The 27,189-nt window shown below is 49.6% G+C and overlaps 2 protein-coding genes across 7 annotated transcripts in view; both read right to left on the bottom strand.

Moving 5' to 3' along the window:
* Positions 1–26,845, bottom strand: CYTIP (cytohesin 1 interacting protein). Of its 3 annotated transcripts, none has more exons than XM_074873899.1 (8): positions 26,718–26,845; positions 8,227–8,276; positions 7,841–7,895; positions 5,016–5,118; positions 4,790–4,883; positions 4,252–4,321; positions 1,352–1,418; positions 1–847 (listed from the first exon to the last, which is right to left on the bottom strand). In XM_074873899.1, the coding sequence occupies exons 1-8, from the start codon at positions 26,718–26,720 to the stop codon at positions 375–377; spliced, it is 915 nt and encodes a 304-aa protein (XP_074730000.1). In that variant the 5' UTR covers positions 26,721–26,845; the 3' UTR covers positions 1–374. The 3 variants fall into 3 exon arrangements, with proteins under 3 accessions (XP_074730000.1, XP_074729999.1, XP_074729998.1); XM_074873898.1 differs by lacking the exon at positions 26,718–26,845 and adding an exon at positions 15,081–15,146; XM_074873897.1 differs by lacking the exon at positions 26,718–26,845 and adding an exon at positions 11,443–11,660.
* ACVR1C (activin A receptor type 1C) overlaps positions 21,283–27,189 on the bottom strand; it is a 41,914-nt gene continuing 36,007 nt past the window's right edge. For all 4 annotated transcript variants that reach the window (XM_074873896.1, XM_074873895.1, XM_074873894.1 and 1 more), the window contains one exon: positions 21,283–27,020. In XM_074873896.1, the coding sequence (XP_074729997.1) occupies positions 26,895–27,020 (126 nt within the window). In that variant the 3' untranslated portion in view covers positions 21,283–26,894. The remainder of the gene's footprint in view (positions 27,021–27,189) is intronic.

Below are 27,189 nucleotides of genomic sequence, written 5' to 3' on the forward strand. Positions count from 1 at the left end.
TTTAGTCGAAGCACTTGCTTTATTAAAGACCTTTGGAAGACTATGACTTCAGTATCAGGAAATAAATAGCTATCATTTTTGCATTCAATTAAAAACTGTTATTAACACTAAAGTATGGTGAGGAAGTTCTGCAAAGGTTCTTCACATTTCAGAGTTAGTCATTTTTCATGTTAATGAAGAGGTCCACAGTGTGCCCTGATTAAAAATTAAAATAATTAAAAAGCCCAGAGCTTTTTAAATATCATCAGTACTGTTGTCTGGAGGACTGCCATGCCACGCCACCCTGCGCGCTTCTGGGCGAGTTCTGCCCCCGTCCCAGGCCACGCAGCGGTCCCACATGCACAGCCCCAGCCATCAAGGATGATGGTGCAATGTCAGACCCTACTTTCTTCCTCTTCCACCGCCCGGTGAAGGCCAGGAATGAATTTCAAAAGCTGCTTTCGGACACTGGATCTCCTGCTTTTCCGCGGGAGGGTCCCAAAACTACTGGTGCAGCTGCTGCCCTCCCAGAGCGGGGACATGGAGCCGCTGCTGGCCAGGCTGATGCTGCGGTTCCTCCGCAGGGAGGACCTGCTGGCAGCACCGTCCCCGTCCCTGGGGAAGAAGCAGTCATCGTCCACGCTCGACTGGCGGCTCAGGCTCTCAGCGGCTGAATCCTCGAAGGCACCGCTCAGGTAGAAGCTGTCCTCGCTGCCCAGGGTCATGGAGCTGAGGCGGCTGCGGGAGCTGCTCTCGCTGGAGAAGCGAGGCTGCGTCGGCAAGAGGGGTCCCGGCGTGCCACAGCCACTGAGCAGGCCGGGCCCCTCCAGCTCCAGCGCACTCGGCAGAGCGTTGTCGTTCACCTCCCCTGGAAGCAGAAGGCGAGGAGGAGCGTTATTCACTGGTGTCTACTTGAGGCCGGAGTGCAGGAACCGCCATGCCCAGCGTCTCGGTGCAGGGAGTAGCCCTTTTCCCTCGGGGAAAGCTGCTTCCCGGCTGTGGGGTGCTCTCTGCCCCACCTGCAGGGTTAAAGCTGCTCCCTGGGCAACCCATTTAAAAAAACACCCCAAACAAACGAAACTCTCCCCTGATAAGTCCAAGGTAAGAATGGAAAAAAACTTTGCAACCCACATCAACTCCTTTCCTAGAACTCAGGCAAAAGAGCCTTCGGTCTGCATTCGTCAAGCAGCATCCAAATTCATTACTCGCAGAAAAAAAAGCTACCCCAGGGCCAGCCCCATGCCTTCATTAACAGGGGAAAAAGAAAGCAAATGAAAATCAGGTTAAAGAACTGCTTTTTTACTGATCAGACAGTGTTTCCACAGGAGGACTCGGCAGCGCTGCGGTTTCCTACCCGGAAACGAGAACGTACCGTGCAGCAAGCGCTGTTCCTGTAAGAGCAGAGAGCGCAGCTCCACCCATTTCTGCTGCAGAGTTTGCTGTGGAGGAGAAAGAGGGCTCTGTCACTCATACACTTTCACAGAAGTATGAAACGCTTGTAAAGAAAACAGTGTATCTAGAAAGTACAGGTCACCTACAGGAAGCGCTTGTGTGTTCCTCTTTTGATCAAGACAGTTTTCCTGGAGTTTAGCAAATACCTTGCAGAAAGCACAAGTCCACTCGTGCCCTGGGTGCTTCGGCCAAGGTACTGGGCAAATCTGATTTAAAGAGAAGCAGCCTGAAAGCCGGCAAGTGTGCCGCTTGCCTTCAGCCAGCCACGGGACCCCAGTTCTCCATAGGCTGCCCCCCTCCACCCACGGGACCCCAGCTCTCCACAGGCTGCCCTCCTCCAGTCCCCGAGGCTCCGGAGCAGGCCAGGATCGGGCACTCTACTCCTCATTCTGGGGTCCGGCAGCGCAGCACGGGGATGGCGCAGCTAGCCGTGGAGGACACACCGCCCCGTGCAGCCTTACAGCTGCTAGCCAGCCAGCGCTGAGCAGCAGCCTTCTTTCCCTCTGTTGCAGGTCAGCTTTTGGTGTAAAAATAAACTATTGCGTAGCTGATGAAAAAAAACCAACAAGAAGGTGAACCTCTGCCTGGAGGCACTTCCTCGGTGATCTGCATGAACCCCGTGCACCTCAGACCTGCAGCAGGACCGGCTGGCAAACCACACATTTACACACCCAAATTGGTCTGTGTGGGCAAACCTCATCCACATTTTTTCTCTTTTCCACATTTTGGAAAAATCAATCACAAAATGAAAGCCGGCACGGCAAGCCCCAGCCCCCCGCCAAGGCCCAGGAGCCCCCCAGCAGGGCAATGGGTCCTGGGGGTCCCTCAGCCATCTACGAGGGCTCCGGGAAGCAAGCCCTTTCCCGGCTGCTCTCCTCGCTGAACCCCTCCCCAGCGGATTTGGACACGATGTGTTGGGGTGCTGGTGCCTCGGGGCTGGCAGGCGCAGGTCGGGTGGGCAGCCATCCCCAAATCCGGAGTACAGGGGGCTCCAGCCTCCCCAAAACTGCCATTCCTACAGCACTAAAAGAGGCTCACCTGCAAAACGGGAGCAATGACAGCTCTTCAGGAGAATTAGTCTGGAGAAGTCAGCTTACACAGTGTTGAATAAAGTAGTTTTAATTCAACTAAATCCAGGAAATTGTATTCAAGAGATGCTGAGGAGTTGCCCAAAGGTTTTCCCCATCCGCACCCAGCCAAAAGAGCAACCACCTCTTGGGTTTCTCCCACCTCACTGAATGGTGGGACTGTCAGAACGCTGCGGCGGGACGCCCGTTCCCCCGGCACGGCCGTGCCTCCCGTGGGTGCTGCGCTGGCTGCAGCAGCCGCCCGGCCGAACTGCTGAGGCTCAGCACCCGCGGGCACGTCGCCGTCTCACTGCGGTTATGGGGGTTTGCAGTGAGCGAGCACACCCCTCCATAAGGCAGCGGAGACAGCTATAAACAGAATTAGGTTCTTTCCACTTCAGCCATGCTGGCGTGAGAGCGCAGGGCCAGGCACACACCCGTGTTTTACTCTGTAACAACGCTCGTTGCAGAGGTTTGGCACTTCTGGGAAACAGCTGATATCTAAAACCTCCCCTCTTGAAACAGAACCTTTCACAGCAGATTTTGAGATGTTGGTGTTATAATTTCCCCAGAAAGGAGCAGGGGGGAGAGGGATAGCCCATTTCTGGTGACTTTACTTCTTATTTCATCCAGATTTCTAAGGGACCGGCTTGCCATGGGGCACTGAGTGTGGCCAGGATGGAAGCGTCCTGCTGCTGCATGCTCACTAACACAGCGATGAGCTCTCTGGCTCTGGGGTCTGGCTCATTTCTCACCACGTCTGCCGGCTGGCTGGGCAGTCTCAGCATCCCCATCCACCGCCCCAGCTCCCACCATGCGGCCCCTGCGCTCGCACCAGCCTCCCAACCCATCCCACCGCGCCAGACCCTGATGGGGGTGCAGGGGTTTGTCCCAGCCCCAGCCCCCAGGGAGCACCAGCAGCAGGGGAGCAACGCCTAAACCCATCCCAGCTATTCCCAAAAGCAACCCCATAGCCCCCACCAGCTTAATGAGCCTCAGAGGGGAAACCAAGCTCATGGAGCTCTCACCCTGGTCTCCTTGCTGCGACCATCTTCTAAGGTGAAGTGAGGGTGACCAAGACATGACCCACACAGCCAGGCACTGCCTCAGCACCCCGCCAGTGCAGACCGGGAGAGCTTGGGACTCTCCAGCCCCCCAGGCTACCATTTCCATCATCTACAGCATCAGTGGCACACAGCAAATTACAACACCCTGTGCTGTGCTCTCATAAATGCAGCACAAACCAAATTAAATGAACATTGTTTTAAACATGCTAAATACTAAATATGAGATCGCCCCCCTGGCCATGGCACATACAACAAACCCTGCCCCTGCTGCTCAGCCCTGGCAAGCCCAACCCATTTGGCATGAGGGTTATTCTTGCCAGATTGATTTTTAACGCACTTTTTAAAATACCACACTCCTGTGTGAAGGGTTTTGGCACAGAGTTGCCGTAAGGAAAAACTCCTCACTCAGGCTGACCGAGTCCCGGCTTTGGCAAGCCCCGGCCCCTGCGCAGCTGCAGTGGGGTGAGCGGAGAGGCATGCTGGGGTGCTAGCACCCGAAATTACTGTGGGGGAAAGTATTACCAAAAAAATATACAGAAAATATTACAGGGCCCGCAGCTGGGGGGCTGGTGACAGGGAACACATGGGTGTGTGCCCCCCTGCCAGGACACCCACCTACCCCCTTAGCAGTGAATCCACAACAGCCCTCTGCGTTCAGCAGTGGATGAAGGAATTCATTATATTACCTTCAGTAACTGCAGCTTGGTCTCGAGCTCCATTTTCCGCAGAAACATGGCCCCATTGACAGTCTCTAACCTGTGAAGAGCAGGCGATGTTGGCACTGAATGGAAGAGGGGCGCTGAGCACAGCCAGGGCTGATGGGCCCCGCACTGCAGCTCACCGCAGCACACCACAGCTCACCACAGCTCTGCAGCACAGTGCAGGGTGCCACAGAGTTCCCAAGGAGTGGCTGCAGGTGGGGATGGGGAGCACCCACCCATCCGAACCCTCTCCCCCACGCCTGTCCTCAGCAGCAGCAGTGCTGGTGCAAGACAAGCGAACGTGTGGCAAGGGCAGGAGAAAAAGGACCAGGGGGATCAACACCAGGGCCCCTTCCCAGAGCCCCGGTCCCCCTCCCGAGCCCTCACTTGCTGTAAAATCGCTGCACAACCAAACCTATGGGAATTTCTGCCCCTGAGACAGCACAGGCCCGCAGGGTAGCATGAGAAGCTTTCTTGGCTTCCAGCGGGAGAGACTATTAAGCTAAAAAGGAGGGATGCCTACCTTAAATAGTTCCCTGAAGACTTTATCAAGTCTACTATTTGCTTGTGACTAAACCCATCTGTGTTCACACCGTTGATGCTGGCGAGGATATCACCTGTTAGAGATACAAAGAGGTGAAAATTAGCATCTGCAGCATGCGCACGCCTTCCACATGCTCTGCAATAAAAGTAATTAGGAGAAAAGCAAGACAAGGCCGCCCACAGCAGGAAAAAACATGAATAGTTACCAATCTGAAGGCCAGAAAGATGGGCAGGACTTTCTTCTTGAATTTTGCAGACACACGTGCATACCTCCAGGGAGTTATCATTTTGGTGTGGAAACCTAATAGTCTGTTAATACCAAAGTGACAGTGTTACCAATATTAAAGCCATGAAAACAATTTTTAAAACTAATAGCCTTTTTACACATTTTTTTGAATTAAAAGGCTGTGATGAGCAGGGTGTATTATCATGCAAGTGAGAACACCAAAATGTTATAACCTAACAATTAGAAATTGCATTCTTATGATAGAGAACAGCAGACACCTGACAGATGCCTGTATGTTGTTTTTGAAAAAAAAAAAAAAAAGAAAGTTTTAAAGCAAGTTGGTTATTCATTCTGAAAAACTGAGTGACTTCAGTCAAGAATATCTGTTAGCACAGATGTGGATTGCTGTCTGGAAGGGTATTTCACATTCCCAGGTGCAGCAGGGCAGGGTGACTCAGGCTGTTCAGGTGGCTGACTCCTACTCATGGCGAGTGCTGTGTGAAGGCAGCTGGTGCTGACGGATAAACTGGGTCCGAATGAGAACTGAAAAGCAAAGAAGAGTTGAACCTCTTCTTTGGCTCTTCTGGCCTCTTAAACTCATTATCCACACACAGCCCCACACTCCCTCAAAAGTGCTTTTTATTCTTGACTTACACATTTAAACATACATTAAGTAATTCTCAGTATAAATCCATCATGTGATTATCAGTGCTGACACGTATTTAGAAAAATGCAGAAGTAGGTGATGACCAGATCTTGCACTGACAGGAAATGTCTTCTTGCTTACATGCAGGTATCAGTATTTAGCCACATCTTCCTACCGAAATTTAAGACTGAAGCTGAACTTCCTGAAAACCTATGACAGCCACATCTAAGCCAGATAGAAGAAGTCATGTTAGATTCCCAAATTTCTCAGTCAGCACAGAACGAATAAGGATGAAGACCAGGTGAGTTCAGAGCTTATCTGGCCAAATCACAAGGCAGTGATTTCAGCCCTTAGACCAACACTAAAACTTCTGGCTAAACTAAGAGTGCCAAGTGAAACACGAGGGTCTTGGAGGACAAGCCACTGCAGGTCACACTTGCTTTTTTCATTTTTACTTATTGCAGAGTGGTAGGTCTCACCTACCAACCTGAAAGATTGGGCCAGCTTGAGCAAGACAAGCTGGACAAGGGGGATGGGGCTTGTCACACCCAGCTGGAGCCATCTGGACAGAGGTGTCTCATCGTCCCTGCCAGAGCCACCAGGAGACTGGACATCTCCAGCGTGTGACTGATGGCCCCAAGAGAAGCACTCCAACCAGGAGGGTGGACTTCCCTCTCGTGTACATTCTGCTCCTCACGGACAGCAGCAGACAGCTGGGCCATGGTTTTGGAGGGGACATCTAGCTTTGAGGTGGCTGCACTGAGGGGACAGACGTGCTACCACATGTCCGCATCGCCCCAGGCTCTGGTCCGTGAGTGGGAAGGAGGAGAAGAAGCGGTAACATGTGAGAAGCTCTGGCGTTCGGCCATCACTGCAGTTCTCATGTGCTCCCTGCAGATGGTAGACCTAGAGTTTCACATAATCTTGTTCTGATTTGCCTAAATTTAACTTGTAGTAATGAAATTATAGCTTCTAAATAATGGCTTATCCTTAGTATCAGACAGATGTTGCCATTCCATAGCCCGGACTTTCTAGTGAAGTGCTCGTGCTGAATGTACATTCAGGAAGAAAATGTGCCAAGAACAATTATTTTTATCAGAACGTCACATATAATGAAAATCTGCCCTGACAATTTATACAAAAGCCCAATAATTGACTCAATTATCCTCCCTTCTGAAAGCTCTCCACTGTTCTACAAGCTGAACGCTTACCCGCTCATTAGTCACAGAACCAAATTTGAAAAAGTTAAGCTTTTCCCTCATACACTCATTTCACTGAAAACACTATTTTCCCTTTGTGCACAGATACAGGCAAGCACTTTGAAGATGCCCTGCCGCAGCAGCCACCGAAACCGAGGGGGGCGTGGGAGGGCCTCGGGGGCACAGAAACGGGCTCCTGCCTGCAGGTCCCACTGTCAGCCAGAGCTCTGTGGTATTGTCACATCCCACTGCTCCCAAAACTACATCCTTTTATTCCTGGGATTATTTTTTGTTTATAACCAGGATTTTAGCAGGTTTACTGATCTAAGAGTTACTGTTCTTACAAAAATCTACAGAACAATAATCTCCGATTAGCAGTACACCCAGTAAGATTCTACTTTTCCTATTTGATGATTTACTGACTTCTACATCTAAGAGAATGTCTTTCTATATGGTTTAGCCCCCCAAAAGTCATGCTTAGCAGTTATTTATTAAAAACCATACCAATACTGTACATTTACTTCAAAAATATGTATGTCTCTATATATGTTAAAGGACGTGGTAAAATGCTAGTATAAGGTATTACTTGGAGAGGGAGTTTTTTGATCTCTCTCTTTTTATATGAAAATATTCTCATATACAATTCTCCCCAAAAATGTTCACTTACGGAGGTAAGAAGGCATTGACATTGCCTCATATTTGGATGAGATTTCTCCTACGTTCAAGGCTCTGACTTGTGAGCAGGCCAGAAATTCTCATCTGTGACCTTTGCTATTAAAAAATTCCTTGGAAATGCATCCTAGTTCTGTATCACTGCTGTAAGGTCTTCAAATTTCACGAGGAACTGACAGATACCTTTCTCTGCTCTATGCTGTCTTAACTTAATTTTGAGGATGTTACACTTACGAGTTTGCACCATGTTTTATTTTTAAACGAATCGACTTGTCATGTAAGTCTTACCTGGATTTCAAACCCAAACGTCTCTTTATCTTCTTTTAATATAGCAACGAGGTGTCTGGAAGGAGAATACACAGAATTCCCTATGAACACCGGGGTCCTGCGCTTCGTGCACTCTATTTCTAACCAAAACAGTCGTGTCCCCCCACTGCCCCTCCCTGTGCCAGCAGGGTGTCAGCACGCCTTCCCCCAGATGCTGCAGTGGTGGTGCTTGCTCTTTGCTGACTCAAACTGAATGTCACAATTTCACCTGCATGTCCCAGGTGTTGAGCACCACTCTCTGCCTTGCACCCTTATTGCATGAGGGCTGCTAAATGGGAAGATTCCCAGGACACACATTTCATGCAGAATAAGTAAATAACAGTGATTAGAGAAGAATATCTTCCTACCTTTGTGGCCTGGAGGAGTCACCCAAGGAGCTGGATCGGGCTAAGGCAAGCTGGAACCAGAAATGGGAGTGGAAACGGGTCAGTGAGTTCATGGTTCTTTGAGGCACATGGCTAAAATCAGCAGTTTAGAGAAAAACTGAAACTAGTTGGTGGCATCCCAGCACCAGCTTGCACCAACGCAGCCTTCTCCCTCAGTCAAATGAGAATTTAAACTTTCAGATCAGGAGGAAGAGCAGCTAGGTCTGGGATGCAAGACAACCCATCGTCATGGCCAAAGCCACCCGTTAGATGCTGGCGGGGAGCTCAGTCAGGCACAGGCAGAGTCAGCAGCCTCTGGGCGCACTGACTGCTCCCTGCAAAGCTTGGAAGGGGTGCTCCCTCCTGCCCAAGAAGACTTTCTCCACCCTATGGTTCCTTTCCAAGTGAGCTAGAGAGTAATTTTACAGAGTAACAGGTCTGATATCGATGCCTGTGGAGGACGTTTAACTGGCATTGCTGCAAGATGAAGTAGCAACTGTGACACGTTCTGGTGTGAAAGATTGCATTAACCTGCAAGAGGCTGTTGTTGAAGGAATTCATGTTTCTTTTTCTTATGTTGGAAATTAAGCCCTGGAAAACTGGCTATAGGTCAGCTTTTTCATTTTTCCAAACCTTTTAAATATAAAATTGTGTATTTCAAAAAAAAAAAACCCCACATGGGTACTCTTAGTACATCATAGTATTGTTTCAGTTGTTCACCTCCAGAAAACATCTGGGCATCCTTGCTGGGAGATGGTAATGCAGTACCCGTTCCAACTTCAGTAGAAAAAAATTTGCCACCTGTTACCTCTCCAATCTTTCCTGCAACAAGTTAAAACTGAGAGCTGAGCTACCACCAGCCAATATAAGAAGCAACACAAGGCTTTTTTTGCACAGGGGTGATAATTTGACACCTTCACAATTTGCTGTCATAAGCTCACAGACACCTACTTCGGAGGGGGAGAGAGGTCTGGAACCAGAAGTGACTTGGCTGGGAGATGCCTGTAGCAGTGGAAGAGCCCGTGGCAGCAAGGTGCTGTTTAGCGTGATAGAGATTGCTGTGAAAAAGCATGAGAACAAGTGGGAAAATTCAGGTTGAATCCCAAGGAAAATTTTCTGACAGCAAAAGAGCTTGGAGGAGGAAACTCCTTCCCGAACTGCTGGAGGTGTAATTTCTGTGGACAGTAGAAATAGGAAAGACAAGAGGCACGACTGCTCAAGAGAACCCCTGCATGGACAGGCCATCGGAGATGGACCTCCCACTGCTCCTTGCAATGTCCCCAATCCTCTTATTTTGCATAATTATGAAAGCTACATGGCAGCCCTGTGTTTCCAAATAAGAGAAGGAATATTCCCTCTCTGTGGATCACCTGGCTTTATTGCGGCACACTTGGGGAGCAAGGGGCCAGCCAGGGCCACGGCTGGGCAAGTGGCCACCCCAGGCCACGAGCTGCAGCTGGGCTGCTCCATCCTCGGGGTGCACAGGCACTTGGGCTCCTGTGGAAGGACGAGGTGCTGACGGGCACACAGCACCGGGGCGTCTCTCCATCAGCAGGGACCCCTCAGAATGCTGAAGCAGGTGAGGCTCCAAGGTTTGGAAGGCCGGGGATTGCCGTCATTCCCCTTCACGCTGTAACTAGTGCGCCCAAATCACATTTCTGCTGTGCTAAGACCTCACGTTTCTTTTGTACCTTTCCCCTAAAAATCTGTGAGCGTTTATAAGCTTAATGCCCATCAGAAAAGGCAGAAAGCACACCTAAATCAGCCAGTTATCTCTGCAGTTTCTTGCGGCGGCTGCGTAGCTTTTCCGAGCCAGTGCATGAATGGTCATGGCACCGAGCCTCCGGGATCCCTGCCTCAGGCTGGGTAGGCCTGGGCCTGAACGGGTCTCTGGGAAAAGCCAGGATCAGTGTTAAATGTTGATCCTTCCCATAAAAATGACCCATGAATAAGGAATTATAGTATCACTGAAATGGTTGCAGTCAATATGGCCAAATGCCTTCAGCAGTACAAAATGATGCCACAGCCTGACTACCTCTAGAAACACCCGACTTTATAAACATGCATTTACTTGGGGAGAGGGAAGGACAGGGGGGAGAGGCCACATGTATAATAATAAACGGCACGGCGGGTGAAAGAGCCCATGGTGGGCGCTCGCCTGGGCTGCTGGGCCCTGCAGCACCTGGCACCGGTCACAGCCCGTGCAGAGCCGGCCTTGGGCCTGACGCCCGTGTTGGAATTCATCTTTAACTGGCCCAGGCGCGTCACAGCCGTGACCGTCAGCCTCCCCCTGCGCGGGCAGCAGCTGCCACACAAAGGGCTGCTCCGTCACAGCCGTGGGAGCTGGATGCCACCCAGCAGCAGCGTTCCCAAGATTAGTCTGGCTCTGGCTTCCCTTTATCTCCCCACACTTGTGCAAAGAAAAGGATTAAGTGCGTTTCCGTTACTGAACAAAGCAAAGCCTTAAGTGCACAGATATTATGTACCACTCTTCTGATAATACTTTTGGATTATAATGTGTCTCAAACATTTTCTATTTAGGCTTCTTCATGCCAGACAAATAGACCAAAGCTGGGATTGCTCAGCTGGCAATTTACAGCAACAGCAAGAGTTTTGTGGGAATCCAGTTGCGAATGGCAGAAATGTGCTGTTCTGGGAGAAACGCCCAGCTGAGAGAGACAGCCCAACCAGCCCCAACAGTTTTAGCAAAATACTCCAAAATCCGGATGGAAATAACTCATGGTAGGCGCTTTCTGTCAGCATCGCAGAACAAAGGACACCCAGCCAGGCCGCTATACTGAAGTAAATGCAGATTTAAAGGAACGCCCGGACAGCAAGAGCCTCTTTTGATGCGCAGCACTGCTGTAAATGGAGAAGAAACGCAGCTGGGGCAGGATCTCGGCTGCAAAAGCACTTCATGCGCCCAAGCCCCCGCAGGCAGAACGCCTCTTCGCTCACTCCTCCCAAGAGCTTCCCACGCTGCCAGCGCTGCAAAGATTTCACTGCAATCCCACAACCAGTTAAAGGCGCCCGGTGGGAATCCTTCTAGCACCCTGAAATCAGGAGTTGCAGTGAACCCTGGGGGGGTCACTCGGGAAAACTCGACCCTTTCTGCTCGTCCCTGCAAACGCGGGCAGCAAGCGGCTCTCCGGGCAGGAAGGAGCCATCGGCTCCCGGAGCACAGGAGTGTCCCCATACCTGCTTGCGCCCACGGGGCAGTGTCCCCACCGTGTTGGCCAGGTGCTGGATCCTCCTGCTGTCCATCGGCAGAGCTGGGTCCCCACCGGCGGGGCCGGCACCGAGCCCTACCAAGTTGGCATTATGGTTCTGCTGAATGAGCCGCCTTAGAGCCATCTCGGTGGAAGGACATTCAAAACAGCTTTGCTAAACTCTGTGGCATGGCTGAGGAAACTAAAATACGCTCGTCTCTCTGCAATCAAAAAGTACAAGGCCGGAAAGCCAGCCACGTGACCTGTGGTTTAGGTGCACGTTACGTTAATCTCTTCTAGCAGATCACCAGGGCGCTCGGTATGTGTTGTGCTCATAGGAGAGTTAAGAATTAGGCTTGGCAATTAAAGAAATCTGCTTAATTTTTTCATTCCTGCACACAACAATTCTCACTGAACGGCTTCTTCTCTCTGCAATAATTTGTCCTTAAAGCACTACTTGCTTCAGACACTTGCCTGAATTCAACTTGTTCGTCCTCTCACTTGCTCAGCATCCCTTGCATTGTTCAAATTACCTTCTGGCAAAGATGGGAGAAGAATGCTTTCTTTGGATAACGGTGCCAGTGCGTGACTTTCCAGCCACAGGGAGGGAAGCAAGAACTGAAGGCCACAGCCTGAGAGCAGGAGCTGAAAACACCGCAGAGCAAGGGCGGAGCAATGCCCACAGCACAGCGCTTGCATGTTGGTAAGGAGCAAGGGCTTACCCAGCAAAGCAGCAAACAGCAAAGTAAACGCAGGGCCTGAAGGAAGGGACACGAGGGGCTGCCTTGGCAGAGCCGGGGGCAGGCACGGGGCCAGAGAGAGCCTTGGCCAGACGGCACCCTTGCACCTCTCCCGACTGGCCGGGGCCGGAGGGCAATGGCAGGGGCTGCAGGCAGGTGGAGGGGGAGGCAGCCACGCTGTGCCCGGCTGGGGCCATGCACCGAGCCCAGCCAGGCGGGCAGGGGAGGTGCGATGGCCAGCGACACCCCGACTGCCCTCCAGATCCCCCCAGGCATCGGCCCCACACACCCGCCTGACGTGCCATGCCGGCAGCCAGGGACCTGCCAGGGGTCCGAGCTCAAGATTTACAGGGGGTTCCTGTCTTCCAAAGGATTTTGTCCCAGCAGAAAACACATTTGGGAGGATTCACAGCTCAGAATTTTTGGCTGGTTTGTTTTTTCACTACAGTGAAATTTTTTCACTACAGTGAAAAAACTGCCCGCTGCCAGTGGGCAAGAGCAGCCGCTGAGGAAGCTCAGACATCCTGGCTCATCTAAAATAAGCTGTCATTTTTTGCTGAGTCAGCTGGAGAAATACCAGGGTTGGTAAATGTACAAAGGCACCAGAGTTCATCACGATTAACCCTCGCTGGCATTTGAACCTTTGCAGGGGAAAAGCGAGGCTATTGCTATCAAAACGGGGAAGTAATAAAAATGTACAAGTTACATTCATTTTTTGCAGTAGAGACTTTTTATGCACCTTCACAACGTATCGCTGTCCGCGCCTCGGGCACCCAGAGGAAAGGCTGGCAGGGCTGCAGGCAGCGCGGGGCACAGGCAGGGAAGGGAGGGGGGCAGCCAGCACCGCGGGGCGAGGGCTGTCGGGTTCTGTCTCTGCTCACCTCGTGGAAGCTGAGCAAGGCCTGGGACGCGCTGTCCCGAGGGGGAACTCAGAGCTGGTTTCTGTGCCTTTCATAATGGCTCTGGCGGCGGAGGCGGCGCGGGGACAGGCGTCCGGCTGCGGCCGAGAGCACCCACCCACAGGAAAGGTAACAGCTTTCAAGTAAGGGATTGTGAAAGCAGCAGAATGAGTTTCTGAAATGAGTATCGATTAAAAAAAGAAACCTGTGTCTCCTCTTATACTAGAAACAATCCGGTTTTGGACTGCAGAGCACTACAGATCACATCACGATCTTGGCAGAAGCTCAGAGTAAATAAAACAATGAGCATGGTGGGACGGGCCTTTCAGCTAAAAGATAAGTAAAATTTAACTCCTAGCACAGGAGGGTTTTGTTTGCTTTTTAAATTTTTTTTTAATGGCTGATTTTAATCATCTTTCTGACACAGTAAGTTTATTTTCCTCCCCCTACTCGCCCAGCCCCTTGCTGTGTCACCTCACCAGGGAGGAGCTGCCTTCCCCCTCGCTCCCCACACCGCCGGTCAGCACAGCCTGGCACCGGCACCGGCACGGGATAGCCACTGGCTGCTCCTCCCGCTGTGCTGGGAACCAGCCAGGATCCATCCCATGCCCTTCGAGGTGCTCTGCCGTGCCCAAAAGGACAACCCGGAGAACATTTCACACACCTTTCATGTACCTGCACTCACAGCCCTGTGGGCAATCAGCTCCTCGCCAGCGGTGGGCAGGCTGTCCAGCCAAGGGGGGCGAAACAGAGGGAAAAAGCAGTGCCAGACTGGAGAAGAGATGGGAATAATCGAGCCTGGAAAATGCCTTCCTTTGCAAAGCAGGCACATAGCTATGCCCTGTGTGGGGTGATCTTTCCATCCGATGAGAATTAAAGAATTTTTTCCACATTGTTGTCACGTCACAAAAGATTTTTAAAAAAATGAAGTCACCAGTTTTCACCAAAAAAAGGACCTTTTGCAGAATTGGGCTGGCAGCAATCACCACCAGTACACTGTGGGGGGACCCTCTCTGGGTGCAGTTTCAGCACTGCTGGGGAGACCTCCCCTTGGCCATCCGAAGCAGCCAAGGCGCAGACCCAGAGGCCTCCTGCAGCTCGACAGACCAAACCTTGCCTCTCCTCCTTGCCTCCCCAGGTTCCTCCAGCTGAATGGGTGCACAGCTCCTGCCTTTAGAAGTGGGGTTTTCTGCCAACCCAGAAGGCGGCAGCTGCTGGCAGACCAGCACTTCTTCCCAGCACCCAGCTTCTAGTCTGACAAACAGCAGATAAAATCCAGATTTTGCAGGAGATATTGGTGATACAGCAGGCAGGAGAATGGTATTTTCCACTTTTGAAGCAGTGTTGGCAATGCTTTGGGATAGAATAGTGAAAAGGATTTTTGGTTTTATTCTTATTTCATAGCAGTCCTGATGCCTTGCCCTGAATGGCCTGTAACTGCCCAGGGAGCCAGCCCACAGACATGGTTGGGTGTTTGTGTGAAGGACATTGCCTACCCGTGTCTTCCTGGGGATCCTGAGGAACATCATTTTTTGCTTCAGCCAAAGGCTGGAGTAGCGTTAGTATATATTATTCAGTATAACCAATTTAAAATATGGCCACTGAAACATTTTTATATTTGGCAGCTATCTGCAATGAAAAAAATAACATATTCTGGCCCAAGCTCAAACTATTTCAGTCTGTAAGCGCTATCAGTGCCACAGAAGTTCATGTTTCTGGGTAATGTTCCCCCTTTACACTGAACTGTCCCAGCTCGCGCCGCTCCCCCGTGCTCTGCCCTCCTCGCCGCTGGGCAAGGTGTGTGCCGCAGCACAGGAACTCCTGTGCCAGGAGAACGTCGACACGGGGCTGCCCCTGCTCCAGGGGATCTGCTCATGGCCCTGGACTGCCCAAGTGTTGGTATGTTCCCATCTTAAACATTCATCCCTTGAAAACCCAGCATCTTGCAAGAGAAAAATACCCCATCAGAAAACATCTGGTGCACACACCTGGAGGAGGGTTTGTGACATGTGACGAGTCCCTGCGGGCCCTGTGCCTCTCCTGGCAGACAGATGGGGACAGGTCTGTGTTGCACATCACAGCAGCACCACGGGGATGATTTCAGATTCCATTCTTCACCTCCAAAAAGGAGAACAAGCTGCCGGGCAGATCCAGGGGGAACCCCTCCAGGATAAGGGGCGGCACTGACCCTGCTCGCAGTTTGTGTCTCTCTCACCTCCTCCACCGTGCTCCTTCAGACAAAAAATGTTAAAAAATCAATGCACAACAGGGGGAAAGCTATCTCCTTTTTCCTGAGAAATGTAAGCTGTATCTCAGGGGTAGCATCTGCTTGCTAAACACGCTGAGTAATGTGAGGACCATGGTGACTCAAAACCTCTTCCCTTTTCCTGCTCACCATCACCCTGATAAGTGCCTTTGAAAACAAACAAAGTGCATTTCAGTTCCTCAGGCAACCCTCTTTTACGTCTCTGAAACCGAGTGACTCATCTCCAAACAAGCCGAGAGAAGAAACAAATGAAATCTCCCATCAGAGCGAAGAGCGGGGCGGTGGTGCCAGAGCCAGGTGCTGCCCCCAACCTGGGGCGATGCTGTGCACCGCACCAGCCCCGCACCCCACGTCCCTCACCCACACCCCATCGGCCACAGACCGACAGACGCCTTGCAGGCCAGGTCACAGGGATGCTCCGCTCCAGCCTCCTCCCCGCATGGCACAGCGCTGGCTCTGCGTCGGGCCCGAGCCCCAGGTCCTCTCCAGGAGCAGGCGGGAGTCCTGGGGCAGTGCAGTAGAGTGGTTGTTCAACCACAACACCCCGGAGAGGCAGAGCAGGAGCTCTGGGGGCTGCCCACCGCCAACACAGACCTCTGCGGCTCTTCAGCCGAGCCCAGCTCAGCGCTGAACTCCCAAGCAAAGTACACGCAGAAACATAGAGGTGCCTGGCAGCCCTGCCAGGTGATGTTTATCTTGCGCTTCAGACCTCTCTAGCACGCTGTTAGTGCTAGAGCAGCAATACAGCGCCACGGACACACCATCCTTCCATCCCTCTGGTCCCCTCCAGTGTGCCCGTGGTGCCAACGTAGACACGAGCGCTGGTTCCTCCATGCTGACAGCAAAGGGAAGAGCAGAGGAAACGCGTTGGCAGGGCTCTCCTTGTCTCCTGCCAGTTCCTGTGGAGGTTTAAGCAGAAAATCCTCGTCTTCCATCCTCAGAGACCAGAGAGCGCTGCTCCTTTGCTTCTCCAGGGGGATCTAGTCCTTGGCCAATCCCCATCTCAGCCCCTCCAGTCCCAGAGCTCCCCGTCTCTTTACAGACATCCCAAAAGTACCATCTCCAGCACCAGTGTCTGCAGAGGCTCTTCCTGCCACACATCAGAGCTCATCCCCACCACCCTGCAGCAGCTCCCACTTGTGCCCTCAGCCCGAGACTCAGGGCACAGCACCATCCTGAGGGGCCCCAATGCTGAGACGCCTTTGGGTAGCTCAGTCATGACTGCTTTACTGCAACATTATCTGTCAAATGGGGCTCACTGCTTTCTCCTTGTCGTTCCCTTCCTAGGTCAGGCTTAGCTGCCCCAGGCACATCCAGGCTCTGCTCTGACCATTTCTCTGAGATACAGCTTCTTTGAACCACAAATTTCTAGCTCTTTTGAAAGGAAACTAAAACTGTTGTGACACTAAGGGACTGACTTTGCATTAAAGCAATTGGATGGACGACCACAGACTTAGGATGGATTTGCATTTAATGAAAAGAGAGCTGGGTTCTTCGGTGATCTTGCTGAAAGGCAGCGTGAGGATGTTCCCAGAAATTGGTCTAATCTGAATAATTTTGTATGTTGAGATACAGACTTGTTTTATGAGTGCACAAACCCTCCTTGCGACTGTGATGAAATCTGCTGCGTGATTTCAAACAGCCTCTCTCCATATTTTTCGAATAAGGTTTTGTATTGTCACACTTTAACATGCAGACAAATTTTAAGTACCTAGTCCTTTGTACTACCAACTTTTCCATTTGACAAGCAGCTGACAAACCATGCAATGACTCAGAATAACGGTTTGAGTACCCAAATGAGTGTCACCCATACGCCTCTCAGCAGAGCTGTCGATCTATCCCCTGTACTCTTCTCTGCTTTCCCAATCAAAACATACATTGTTCAGAATACCAAGATATGAATATAGGGCTCATTTCAAAGATGTCTTGAACAACAAGCCTCTTGCTGAGGGTTGGAATTGTCCTGAAAGTTTAGATTCCTAACCTCTGCATAACCTCAGTTTCTGTCATTTTAGATTAGATTTTCAAACACTTGCAGAAGTGTAAGATAACTATCCCAAGCAATAATCTTGGTGACTTTTAGAGACAGGAAATTTCCAGCGCCTCCTCCTTAACTTACCAATGAAATCAGAAAGGTGTTTTATAATGAATCAGACACGAGCAGCAATACAGAACTACGCCAAATATCTGCACAGTTCATTTTTAAACAAATACATACCAAGGACGTTTAAGGAAAATAACCAGTTGCAGATGGAAAACAAAAACTCCAACAAACCTCTCAATTTTACCAAGGCACTAGAGATTTTCATGTTTCCATATGATACATGTGAGCGGGTGTGTCTGCATACAAACACTTACAGAGAGGTTTTATACACATGCAAGAAGACACGAAGCTCAGCAGTTTGTGTGCAGTGTCACAGAGCTGGGGTCCTGCCCACAAGGGCAGAGGAGCTGGGCCCCTCCATGGTGGGGAAGGACCCCAAAAGTTACCCCAAGCAAACCCCCGCCACGCCAGGACCTCCCCTCAGCCAGGGACTGAGCACCGTGGGGCAAGTGTTTCAGGAAGGCAACACCAGGTTTGTGAGACCGGGGCAGGTCAACACGTTTGACAGCAAAACTGGTGTGTTAAAGGGGATTTCTGCTACCTCTGATGGGAGTTGATTTAGGGCGCAGAGCCCAGCAGCTCCACCCCCTCTCGGGCACAGGCAAAGGGCACTCAGCCGCACCTATATACAATAATATATATAACTGCTTGCTCATAACTGGAGATCCTCAGACAACTGCAGTACCGCTGTGCTGTAGCATCCCATTCATGTTGCTGTCTCATTAAAAGATAAGTTTTCATCTGTGTTCATCTTATTTGTTATTCAAATTAATCTCAAAGGGTTTAAAAGAAAGTAGATTTTAGTTTTACATTCCCCCCCACTATGAAAACTCAGCTGAGGATCAATTTTGTCTGAATTTTTTCCATAATTTTGCTAGTACCAAGCCAGCAGTCGGACCCAGCCCCTGCTGTGGTGCAGGTCTGTAAGTTAGGGCTCCTCAGCTGTCGTGCTCCAGCCCCGAGGGGAATGAGACAAAGCCCGTAAGTCTCGCAGAACCCGAAGCCCATCGTTGGCTCATGTCACCGCACCACAACCCAGCACGGTCTGGCTTTATGGGGCTGTTTCCTCACACTCTGCTCCCGCTGCAGAGGCCCCTGCACCCACAAGAGGGCCAGAAATGTCAAAACACCGATTTTTACCCCCTGTGATTTGTTCCTGGTTTCACTGGAACTAAATTTCCAAGCAGCAAAGGCAGGTGCTCCAGGGGGGGCAGTGCTGTGACACACGAGTGCTTCTCGGGAAGGCATTCCCCGGCTCCCGGGCAGCTGGAGCTCTGGCAAACGTCCCAGCTGGTATTAAGGACAGCAGTATCTAAGGTAAATTCTTTAATGTTAAACTGACAGAACCTTAAAATATAGTCCCTTGCTTCTGGTCTCCAAAGTCCTCAAACTGTGAGGCAGGTGCATAAAACGGTGTCCTACCCCCCAGAGTGCTGCAGCCATAGGATGCCCAGGCAATGACAGAGACTGCAATTAAATTTATACCAAATAATTAAGAGGCAATCAAACACTTAATGGAAGAGGAAGAGATCCTGCCTCTGCAGCATAATAATGCCACAGCCTATTGACTGCAGATTGCTCATTTTTGCTATTTTCTCCCTTTTCTTGTTCTCTTTATGGTCTACCTACACTTCCTGGGCTCTCATGAACTCACACACTTCCTAAATTCCCACAGTCCATCAGGCTCAAGAAAGAATAAATATTCCAAAGAAAACAAGATGCCACAGCTTTCTAAAACCCACAGTCCTTTTCCAAGGGGACTGTGCCATTCCCATAGCTGTGAATTCGCCGGTGACAGGGCAGGTGCTTGGCAGGTCCTGTGCGGATGCACGCTTCTCCGGGCACACTCTGCAAGTGCTCAATACTAATTAGTGCACATGTATACATCCTCCTTCAGCTGCTTAGAGAAGTCATAGAAATCGTTAAACTTTATAAACAATTTCCATTACGAAACAAAGCCTTTCTGTACAGCACGCTGAGTTACAGCAGTTTCTAGTCTGACATTTCTATGACTTCAGCTCACAGCGTAACGGAGACAGGAAACAGCAGCTACAGAGCTCAGAGGGGACTTGCACCCCAACAAATAAAAGAGCAGTGGTTCGTGTCTCAGCAAGGCTTTACACTTGAGTTCACTGTTAACCAACCCTAAAAAGCACAGAGAAGGGTGGGACATGCCCTAGAAGCAGAGCTCATGCATCCATCCTCCTAAGGCTGAGCTGCCTGCGGGGTTTCTGCCCACGCTCATTGCCGGGGCAGGAGCAGCAAGCAAGGCCTCATCCCCCACAGGACATGAACCCGAACCTTCAGAGGCCCCTGAGCTGGCTCTTCCCTCGGCTACCAGGGTGGTACCGATGGCTCCTGTGGACTCCTGCGGAGCTGGTTTACCTAACAATAAGGAAATGAAGAACCAGCCCTTTCTCTCTTTCACACCCAAATCCCCCACCGAGCAGTTTCTCACGAGCACCTCTCCCCACATGAAAGCCCTCGGCAATTTGCTGCCGAGCCGGGATGCTGCACCCGCACCATGGGGGTGACCCACTCCCCCTTCCACACGAGCTGGAAGAGGGCACCTCCGAGGAAGCAGGAATTTCTCAGGCTGCTGAAGAGCAGCATTTTGCTCTCCCAGGCGATAGGCACCCGCCCGGTGCTGGCCAGGGGATGGCAGCCAACGCTTGTGGACGAGCCACAGGCTGCGGCTGCTCCACTGGGATCAGAGCCAGCACCAGACCTGGCAATTAAAACCTCCTTGAAATGTGCAGTTACCAAAAACTGAGAGTGCACTTATGAGCTCACCATCTGTTGCAGAAGGACCAAACTCACAATTGCCTATAATACAATGGTCCTTTTAAGAAAAAAAAAGCCCACAGTATGCTTCAAAAGCCCTGGAAGTCTTGATACTCTTGGGTAGTGGCATGGTGGATTTCATTTTGACATGCCTTTAATTTGAATAAAGCCTGACTTAAATCCCTAGGTTATGGTTACGTTAGGGGGGTTTTCAAGCCAGCAGACTTCAAAATTGAGGTGCTCTACACGGGTAGGTCTCCCTCAGACTTACACCACTGAAAACCTAAATAGCTGGGAGAGTCAGGTCCAGGGACTCTTGTGTGAAAGGCAGCTCAGCCAGAGTTCCCACCAGCACAGCAAGAACAGCGTGCTGAGGCCCAGAGCAGGCTCTGCACCCCACAGGTACAAGACAGTGACCCTGTGTCTCAGGGAGGGGATCTCTCCAGCCTGGGGGAGAAGTTGCCATTTCCCAGACGGGGAGGCAGGAGGGCACAGAGAAGGCTCTGGTTCAGCACTGGTGCTTGAGGCCGGTTCCTCTCCCTTACTAGAATCAGGGATCGTCGCAGCCATGCGCAGAAGCTGGATGTTCCAGCTGTGAGCTGGATGTTCCGTGCACCCCCCCGTCCACTGCCAGGTGGCACACGGGCAAGCAGGAAGGGCCAGGCAGAGCTCACGCACCATCGCCGCATGCCTCCCTACACGCCGGGGTCTGGAGAGCTTGAGGATGCCTCTCGGGGCACGGCTTACCCCCATCTTGCAGTGCACAGGCCAGGAGCAGTGATGGGAAGCCGAGGACGCGGTGGCCAGCAGGAGCTTGCCCTTTCCCAGTCTCTGCAGAGCTCCGAGAGCCCCGTACTGGGTGGCATCGCCCCATCCCAGCCGGGCGAGGGGCTGGGGGCACGCACTGGCCGAGAGCTTTCGTTCACGTTTGAAACCTCCAGCGCCTACAAGCTACCTGAAACAGCCCTCCACCCTTTTCCCCCCATCACAAAAAGAACATTGAAAAAATAGGTTTACACTTCACAGGAACACAATGGCAGAGGGTGCTTAATTTATTAAAATCACCACGTCTTTCTTAAAGTATACTGCTATGTAAAATATGCATACAAAATACAACATTTAAACAAATTATTTACATCCAGGGTAGCTGCAATACCAAGCAATAACTTTAGCAATAGTTCTGAAAATAACTTGCTGCAGTGTACACTCGATTAGGTATTTCACAATATGAAGGCTGAATTTTAGCATTGTACTGCTATACTAAACTCTAAAATATTACAGTACTTCCAGATAAAATATTAATGCTTCTTTAAAAAACAGACAACTCAAACTGGTTTGTAGATTGACAAAACACTACACATTTCTCTTTGGGGACTGAAAACCACAGCAGATTTAGACACAAATGTAATAGCTACATTCAAAATACATTCAGTCTATTTATGCCAAAAATACATTCAGTATAAGTTACAACTTATTGCACATTTCTTATATTCTGTAGAAATATATTGTACCTCTTAATGCTTATTTCCCATACATTCATAAACTGTGCTGCCTGTTAAAACAGAACACGGATGTCTTTCCCTAGAAGCTTCCCAGGGATCGGGGTAGCACACATGTAGGGATGGCCCCACCACACCGTCTGCAGTCCCAGAGGCGCAGCGTTGCTCGGCCAAGGTAAGACCCGCCCGATCCACAGGAGACCACCAGCTCCCGGCAGCACCACGAGCGGTGGCACGGGGCTCCGCACGCAGCCCGAGGGCAGCTCCACAAAACCTACACGGAGTACCACAGGAGGGACCTGGGAGCCGCAACCTTCATCGACGCGCACCACTATGCAGAAGGGCGCTTGCTGCGTAGACCACAAACAAGGCGATGGAGCGTCTTCCCACCCGTCCTCACAGCGGCACCCCCGGCGCGGGGGGGGCCCTGCCGAAGTGCTACCTGCCACAGACCGAAGCCCCGGTGCTAAACATGTTCCTGTAGTGCCGAGGCAGTTCGCCAGACACCGTTCTCAGCAGCAACAAATGGAACACAAAAACTTCCTTCCCATTAGCAAGGATGTGCTGGGGACATCCCTAAGCCCATCAGCAGCCACAGAAGATCCAGGCAGACAGGGACCACGAAAAGATCTTGCTCTGTTCAATGTTAAGACCTGTTGTAGGGACTAGACATGTTTCTACACAAACCTATTTATAATTCCTGATTCTATTACCAAAAAAAAAAGAATTGACATAAGGATGACTAAAATATTATAAGGTTCATTATGGGGTTACACAAGGGAATGACCTTGGTTAAATACAAATGACTATACAAGTAGCAAAGTGCAAAAGAGATTACAGTTTGAATTTCTCAAGGGGCATTTGGGGAGAGCAGTTAAGGGAACAAAAAAAAAAATAGGTCCTAGGGAAAATGTTAATTAACTTTCCCTTTCAGTTCATATTCCATGCATAAAGTTTTAAGTTGTTATCAGAAGCAAATCTAAAATATTAGCAACTCCCCCAAACTAGAAGCATCAATTAGGAGAGGCTAAATGTGGTGACTGGTCTTGAGCATCCTTGATCTTGAGAAGTTTTACAAGCTTAAGAAGTTGTGCTTTAAATGAAGATTAGCAGGAACATTAGTAAGCTCTCAAGAAACCTAAGCCTCCCTAAAACTCAAAGAACTGTCTCAGCATAACCTCTGTTCTTAAATTTGAAGAGGACAAATCTACATTGAGGGAAAAGGCCACTAAAACAAGGGGGATTTGTTGTTTGTTTGGTTTTGTTGTTTGGTTTTGTTTTTATTTTAGAAGGCGTGTACAGCTTACAAACATCTTAAAGCCCAGTACAACAACATCAGCCCCTTGGCTCAGTTCTGTTTAACTCCAGTTCGCTAAAACATACATTTACCTCTCAACAACAAAAGAAAAAAGGAAACCAGTGCAAAAATATTGAGCTAAGTCAAAAGCTACGGCAGACCATAATGTCTCATGCCATGAGATATGTACAGGAAAGGTTTAAAGTATTCCCGGGTCTGGAGGTGTGACCCGAGAGGTGCAGCTGAGCCAGACCGGCTGCGCAGAGCATCCCCCCCGCACACCTCCCAGCCTGGCGCCAAAAGGGTCTTGTTCAAATTCCAGGGTTGTTCAACAGTTTTCAGAGACTCCAGGAGGGAAACTGAAAAAACACAGCCTCAAAATCCACCACTGCGTAAGACTGACCAAACGGATAGGAAAAAGCAAGGGTGGACCCCAGGGCCAACCACGGAGGAACCACGGAGCAGCGTGGGATTGTGCTGGTGAGCTCCCCCTGCGCATCCTGCCCTTTCCATTACACCACGGTGTAAATGAAAACTGTAACATCCACAGGAGCCTCACAAAGGCGGGGACCACATTTATTTCAGCAAACACAACACACACAGACCACAGCCCGGTCCCCAGAGCAGGAGAGGGCTTCGAGAAACACCCGCAGCGGCAGCAGCGCCGGATCCGCAGCGGGTAGTACCGTCCCCCATCACCAGTTCACTAACGTGTTATCCCTTAAACCCTCTAAACATCCTCCAGCTCTACCCCGGGAGGGGGCCAGCACAGCACCTCATGCCCAAAAGCACACTTCTTTAGTTTCACAGCACAACTTCAGTCCAGCACAGTTCCTGACCAAGAGGAGCTTCTGCACAGACACCAAATTCCTCCACGTGTGATCCAGTTCACAGGGAAAGAACGCCCAGGAACAGCTATTGGATACACTCCAAGGGCACAGATACTTTCAAAAGACATATAAAGTGCATAGGACTGAATTTAAAATGGAAGAAAAATCCCTAGAGAGCATTCTGATCGCTCGCCCCGTGAAGTTCAAGGAATGCCTCCATTTTAGGAAAAAAAAAAATTTTTAAAAAGTGGTATAAGAGACGCTAACAATGTCCCTTGGTCATCTTGCATTTTGCATGGCAACTGATCAAGTCTTCGCTAACACGTCTTACTGCATCAAGGCTGCTGCAAACATCCCAGGCTTTGCTATCGAGACGGTTCCCTTACACCACTCAGCAAACACCCACCTTTCCTCCGCTCCCCCCCAACAGCCTGAACCTGCCCAGCCAGGAACCGCACTGCCAACAGCCGAGACCGCGCCTGCCGCCAGCGGAGGGGCCGGGGCACTTGGGAGGAACCTGATTCTGCTGCATTCTCCTTCTGAGACTACAGTATTTTCTGTTTTAAAATGATTTCCTTCAGTTATTTCAGCGTTATTTTAAACCACTTGGTGTTTCGTGATGTAGAGTCCCGCGCGGGGAGGCCGTGCTGCGCCCATGGGACGGCATCGCGGGCAGGGGCACGGGCTCCCCGGGCTCACGGGTACCCCACCCCGGCAGGTCACCCTGAACAACAACTCTGGCGCTTCAGGAGGCTTCAGTCTTTCATAGGTTCTCCTTGTTGTTAATTGTTCTAAATGACTGGCTTTAATGCATATTTTAACATGCTACTCTGGTTGTTTGCAATCATTTGATTCTTTTTTTCTCAGAAGAGCTGACTGGGCCTGCAAGTGCCGGGAGCTCTGGAAAGATGGATGTTTCCTTTTGGGCACTTCCTGAGTGCTAAAGCAATTCTGAAAAGTTCATCTCACCTGCACAGTTTAAATACTTTTGAAGAAACAGACTTAATACTATGTAAAATTACTCCGCTACCATTGACTTTAGACACCTTACTCTGCAAATTCAAAAAGAGTTGATTTCAATGGATAAGACATTTCCTTTTCCCACTTAAAAAAGAAATAATCTTTCAATGTTCCTTTTTAACACGAGGATTTTTTTCAAGTTACATTCTACAAGGACAAATGCTGGATCTTAGGTTTGCAAATCTTTTTGATACTCAAGTCAACATCACACAGTTGCAACAATTGCCCCTCACACAGCTTAGAAAGTATGTGTCTCTTGAGCTCCCGGCTGCAGTTTATGCAACTGAAGCACGTAAGAATTAAATCTGTAAGACAACTTTGATTATATCTCAGAAAGCATACTGGAGAAAAATCTATTAGCAACCTAGCAGAAATATTCCCCGCCCTTCAGCTAACAGACCATGCAAAGACTTGCATTATTTAACACAAGCAGGATCAACTAGTGCAAACAGGTAAACTGCATTAGAGCCTAATTAGGGGGCAATTAACATCCATAAAGGGTCCCTAATATCCTGGGGGGTGTGTGTCAGGATGAAACATGGAGTACTGATACTACTGACTGTCCCACTCAGTAAAAGTTTAACCCGTTCTTCCACGTAAGAGCCCCAGTTCAAGAGGTTTCATGTCAAAGATTGATCTTAAAAAACCTTAATTAGCCAACAGCTTACTTCCACAGAGCTGCACATGCTACACAGAATTTTTGCAAAGCTTTGACATCTCTAGGTTTAATTTACATGGATCACCTGGATTCAGAAACATTTAAAGAACCATACTATTATGAAATGTATCATCTTGGCTATAAAAAACATTAGAATACTAGCTTCAAATGTGCGGACTGTGGAGTGGGGCAGAATTCACAAAGTGCCAGAACATCAGTGAATTTTGAAAAAGCAGCCCGCTGTTGATAGCTTGCAGTACTACGGAAATATGATTAGAGATGTTAATACTTTTCACCAGCCTGGTGCTATCACCGAAACCCGTATGAAACCTCTGAACGGGCTGTACTGGCACCGTGCAAAGCCACCAGCACTTTAAATTCACCCTTTGGCAGGTCCCTAGGCCATGACAGGCAACAGCAAACAGCGACCAGTCCAGAGTGCGGGTGCATTCTGCAGGTTTCAACTGTTTTCCAAGAATTAACTTTGTTAAAGCTTCCCCCTAAAACATCAAAAGGCACTAAAAAAATGTTACTAGTGACAGATTGGCAAGACACTGCTTAAAAATATATACTTTCTCAGTTTAGGTAGAATTTCTCACATTCCATCCCTACGTATCTATCAGAAAAATATTGCCTCTATTATTTTTCCTGCTAACCGTTAAAAAGAAAAATTGTGCCTTGATCGATATTGTTCAATGAATGAACAGAGCAAAATAACTCCAAATCCTAACTATAATACTGTATATGAAATCAAGGCAATAAAAATAAAAGTTAATAAAAAACTGACTAGATGCTTTTGTTCACAATAAATATACTTAGTGGAATTTTCATCTTTTTTATTTGCTTAGGTCATGACAAAATTAGTATTTAAAAATGCATTTTACTGACAGCCCCTTTTCAGATTTCTGTGTAAAAATATGTAAAAAGCTGGATTATATTTGGTCTTCTACTTGGTTTGAGGACAAAATATGTGGTTTCTCATGCAAACAGGCTTTAATCAGTACCAGCTATTTCCAATACGCTTGGGGTTTGACTAGGATAAAAAGCGGAATAGCGAAAGGTATTTTAACACCGTCGTGGTGTTTTACGCTCTTTTCTGCGATTAGTGTCTTAGTGTCTAATTAGAGAACCAAAGCAAGTCATTGACTTGCTGTACAAAATACGAACCATGAGTCAAAAGCTGCCCCTTCCAGTGGCCAAATACGAAGCCAGATGCCAGTGCGCTGGTTTGGGCACTTGAATACTGAACCACGTTACCTGAGGTAGACCAAAAATAAAAATAATATCACATGTTAAAAGATGAACAGAAGAATTCATTCCCCTCTCCTCCCCCAGGGAGCTGCGTCAGGCTTTGGAGTCCTCCTGCGCGCCGAGCTGCGAAATCGTCTTCTTGACGCGCAGGGCAGTGAGCCGTGCGGCGCCGTTGGCGTACCAGCATTCCCGCATGATCCTGCCCATCACCCGCAGCGCCTGCAGATCAGGAGGCAGAAGAACGGGTCAAGAATAAAAACATCACCTCCTGCTCTTCATTTTTTTAAGTGCAATACTGGAAGGTAAAATATAGCTCTCTGAAACGGTAATACAACAGCAGTATCATAAATTAAGACTGATATTCCAGGGAGTTCAGCATTCGGTGCTA

This window comes from Strix uralensis, chromosome 6 (assembly GCF_047716275.1).
Source record: "Strix uralensis isolate ZFMK-TIS-50842 chromosome 6, bStrUra1, whole genome shotgun sequence".
In the NCBI taxonomy this organism is placed as follows: Eukaryota; Metazoa; Chordata; class Aves; order Strigiformes; family Strigidae; genus Strix; species Strix uralensis.

Coding starts and splice junctions, on each gene's coding strand:
- CYTIP (XM_074873897.1), bottom strand. CDS start 11,598: ATGGCTCTAAGGCGGCTCATTCAGCAGAACCATAATGCCAACTTGGTA. Junction 8,277..11,442: donor TGCCCCGTGGGCGCAAGCAG/GTATGGGGACAC, acceptor TTCTGGTTCCAG/CTTGCCTTAGCCCGATCCAG. Junction 1,419..4,251: donor CCAAGCTGCAGTTACTGAAG/GTAATATAATGA, acceptor TCTCCTCCACAG/CAAACTCTGCAGCAGAAATG.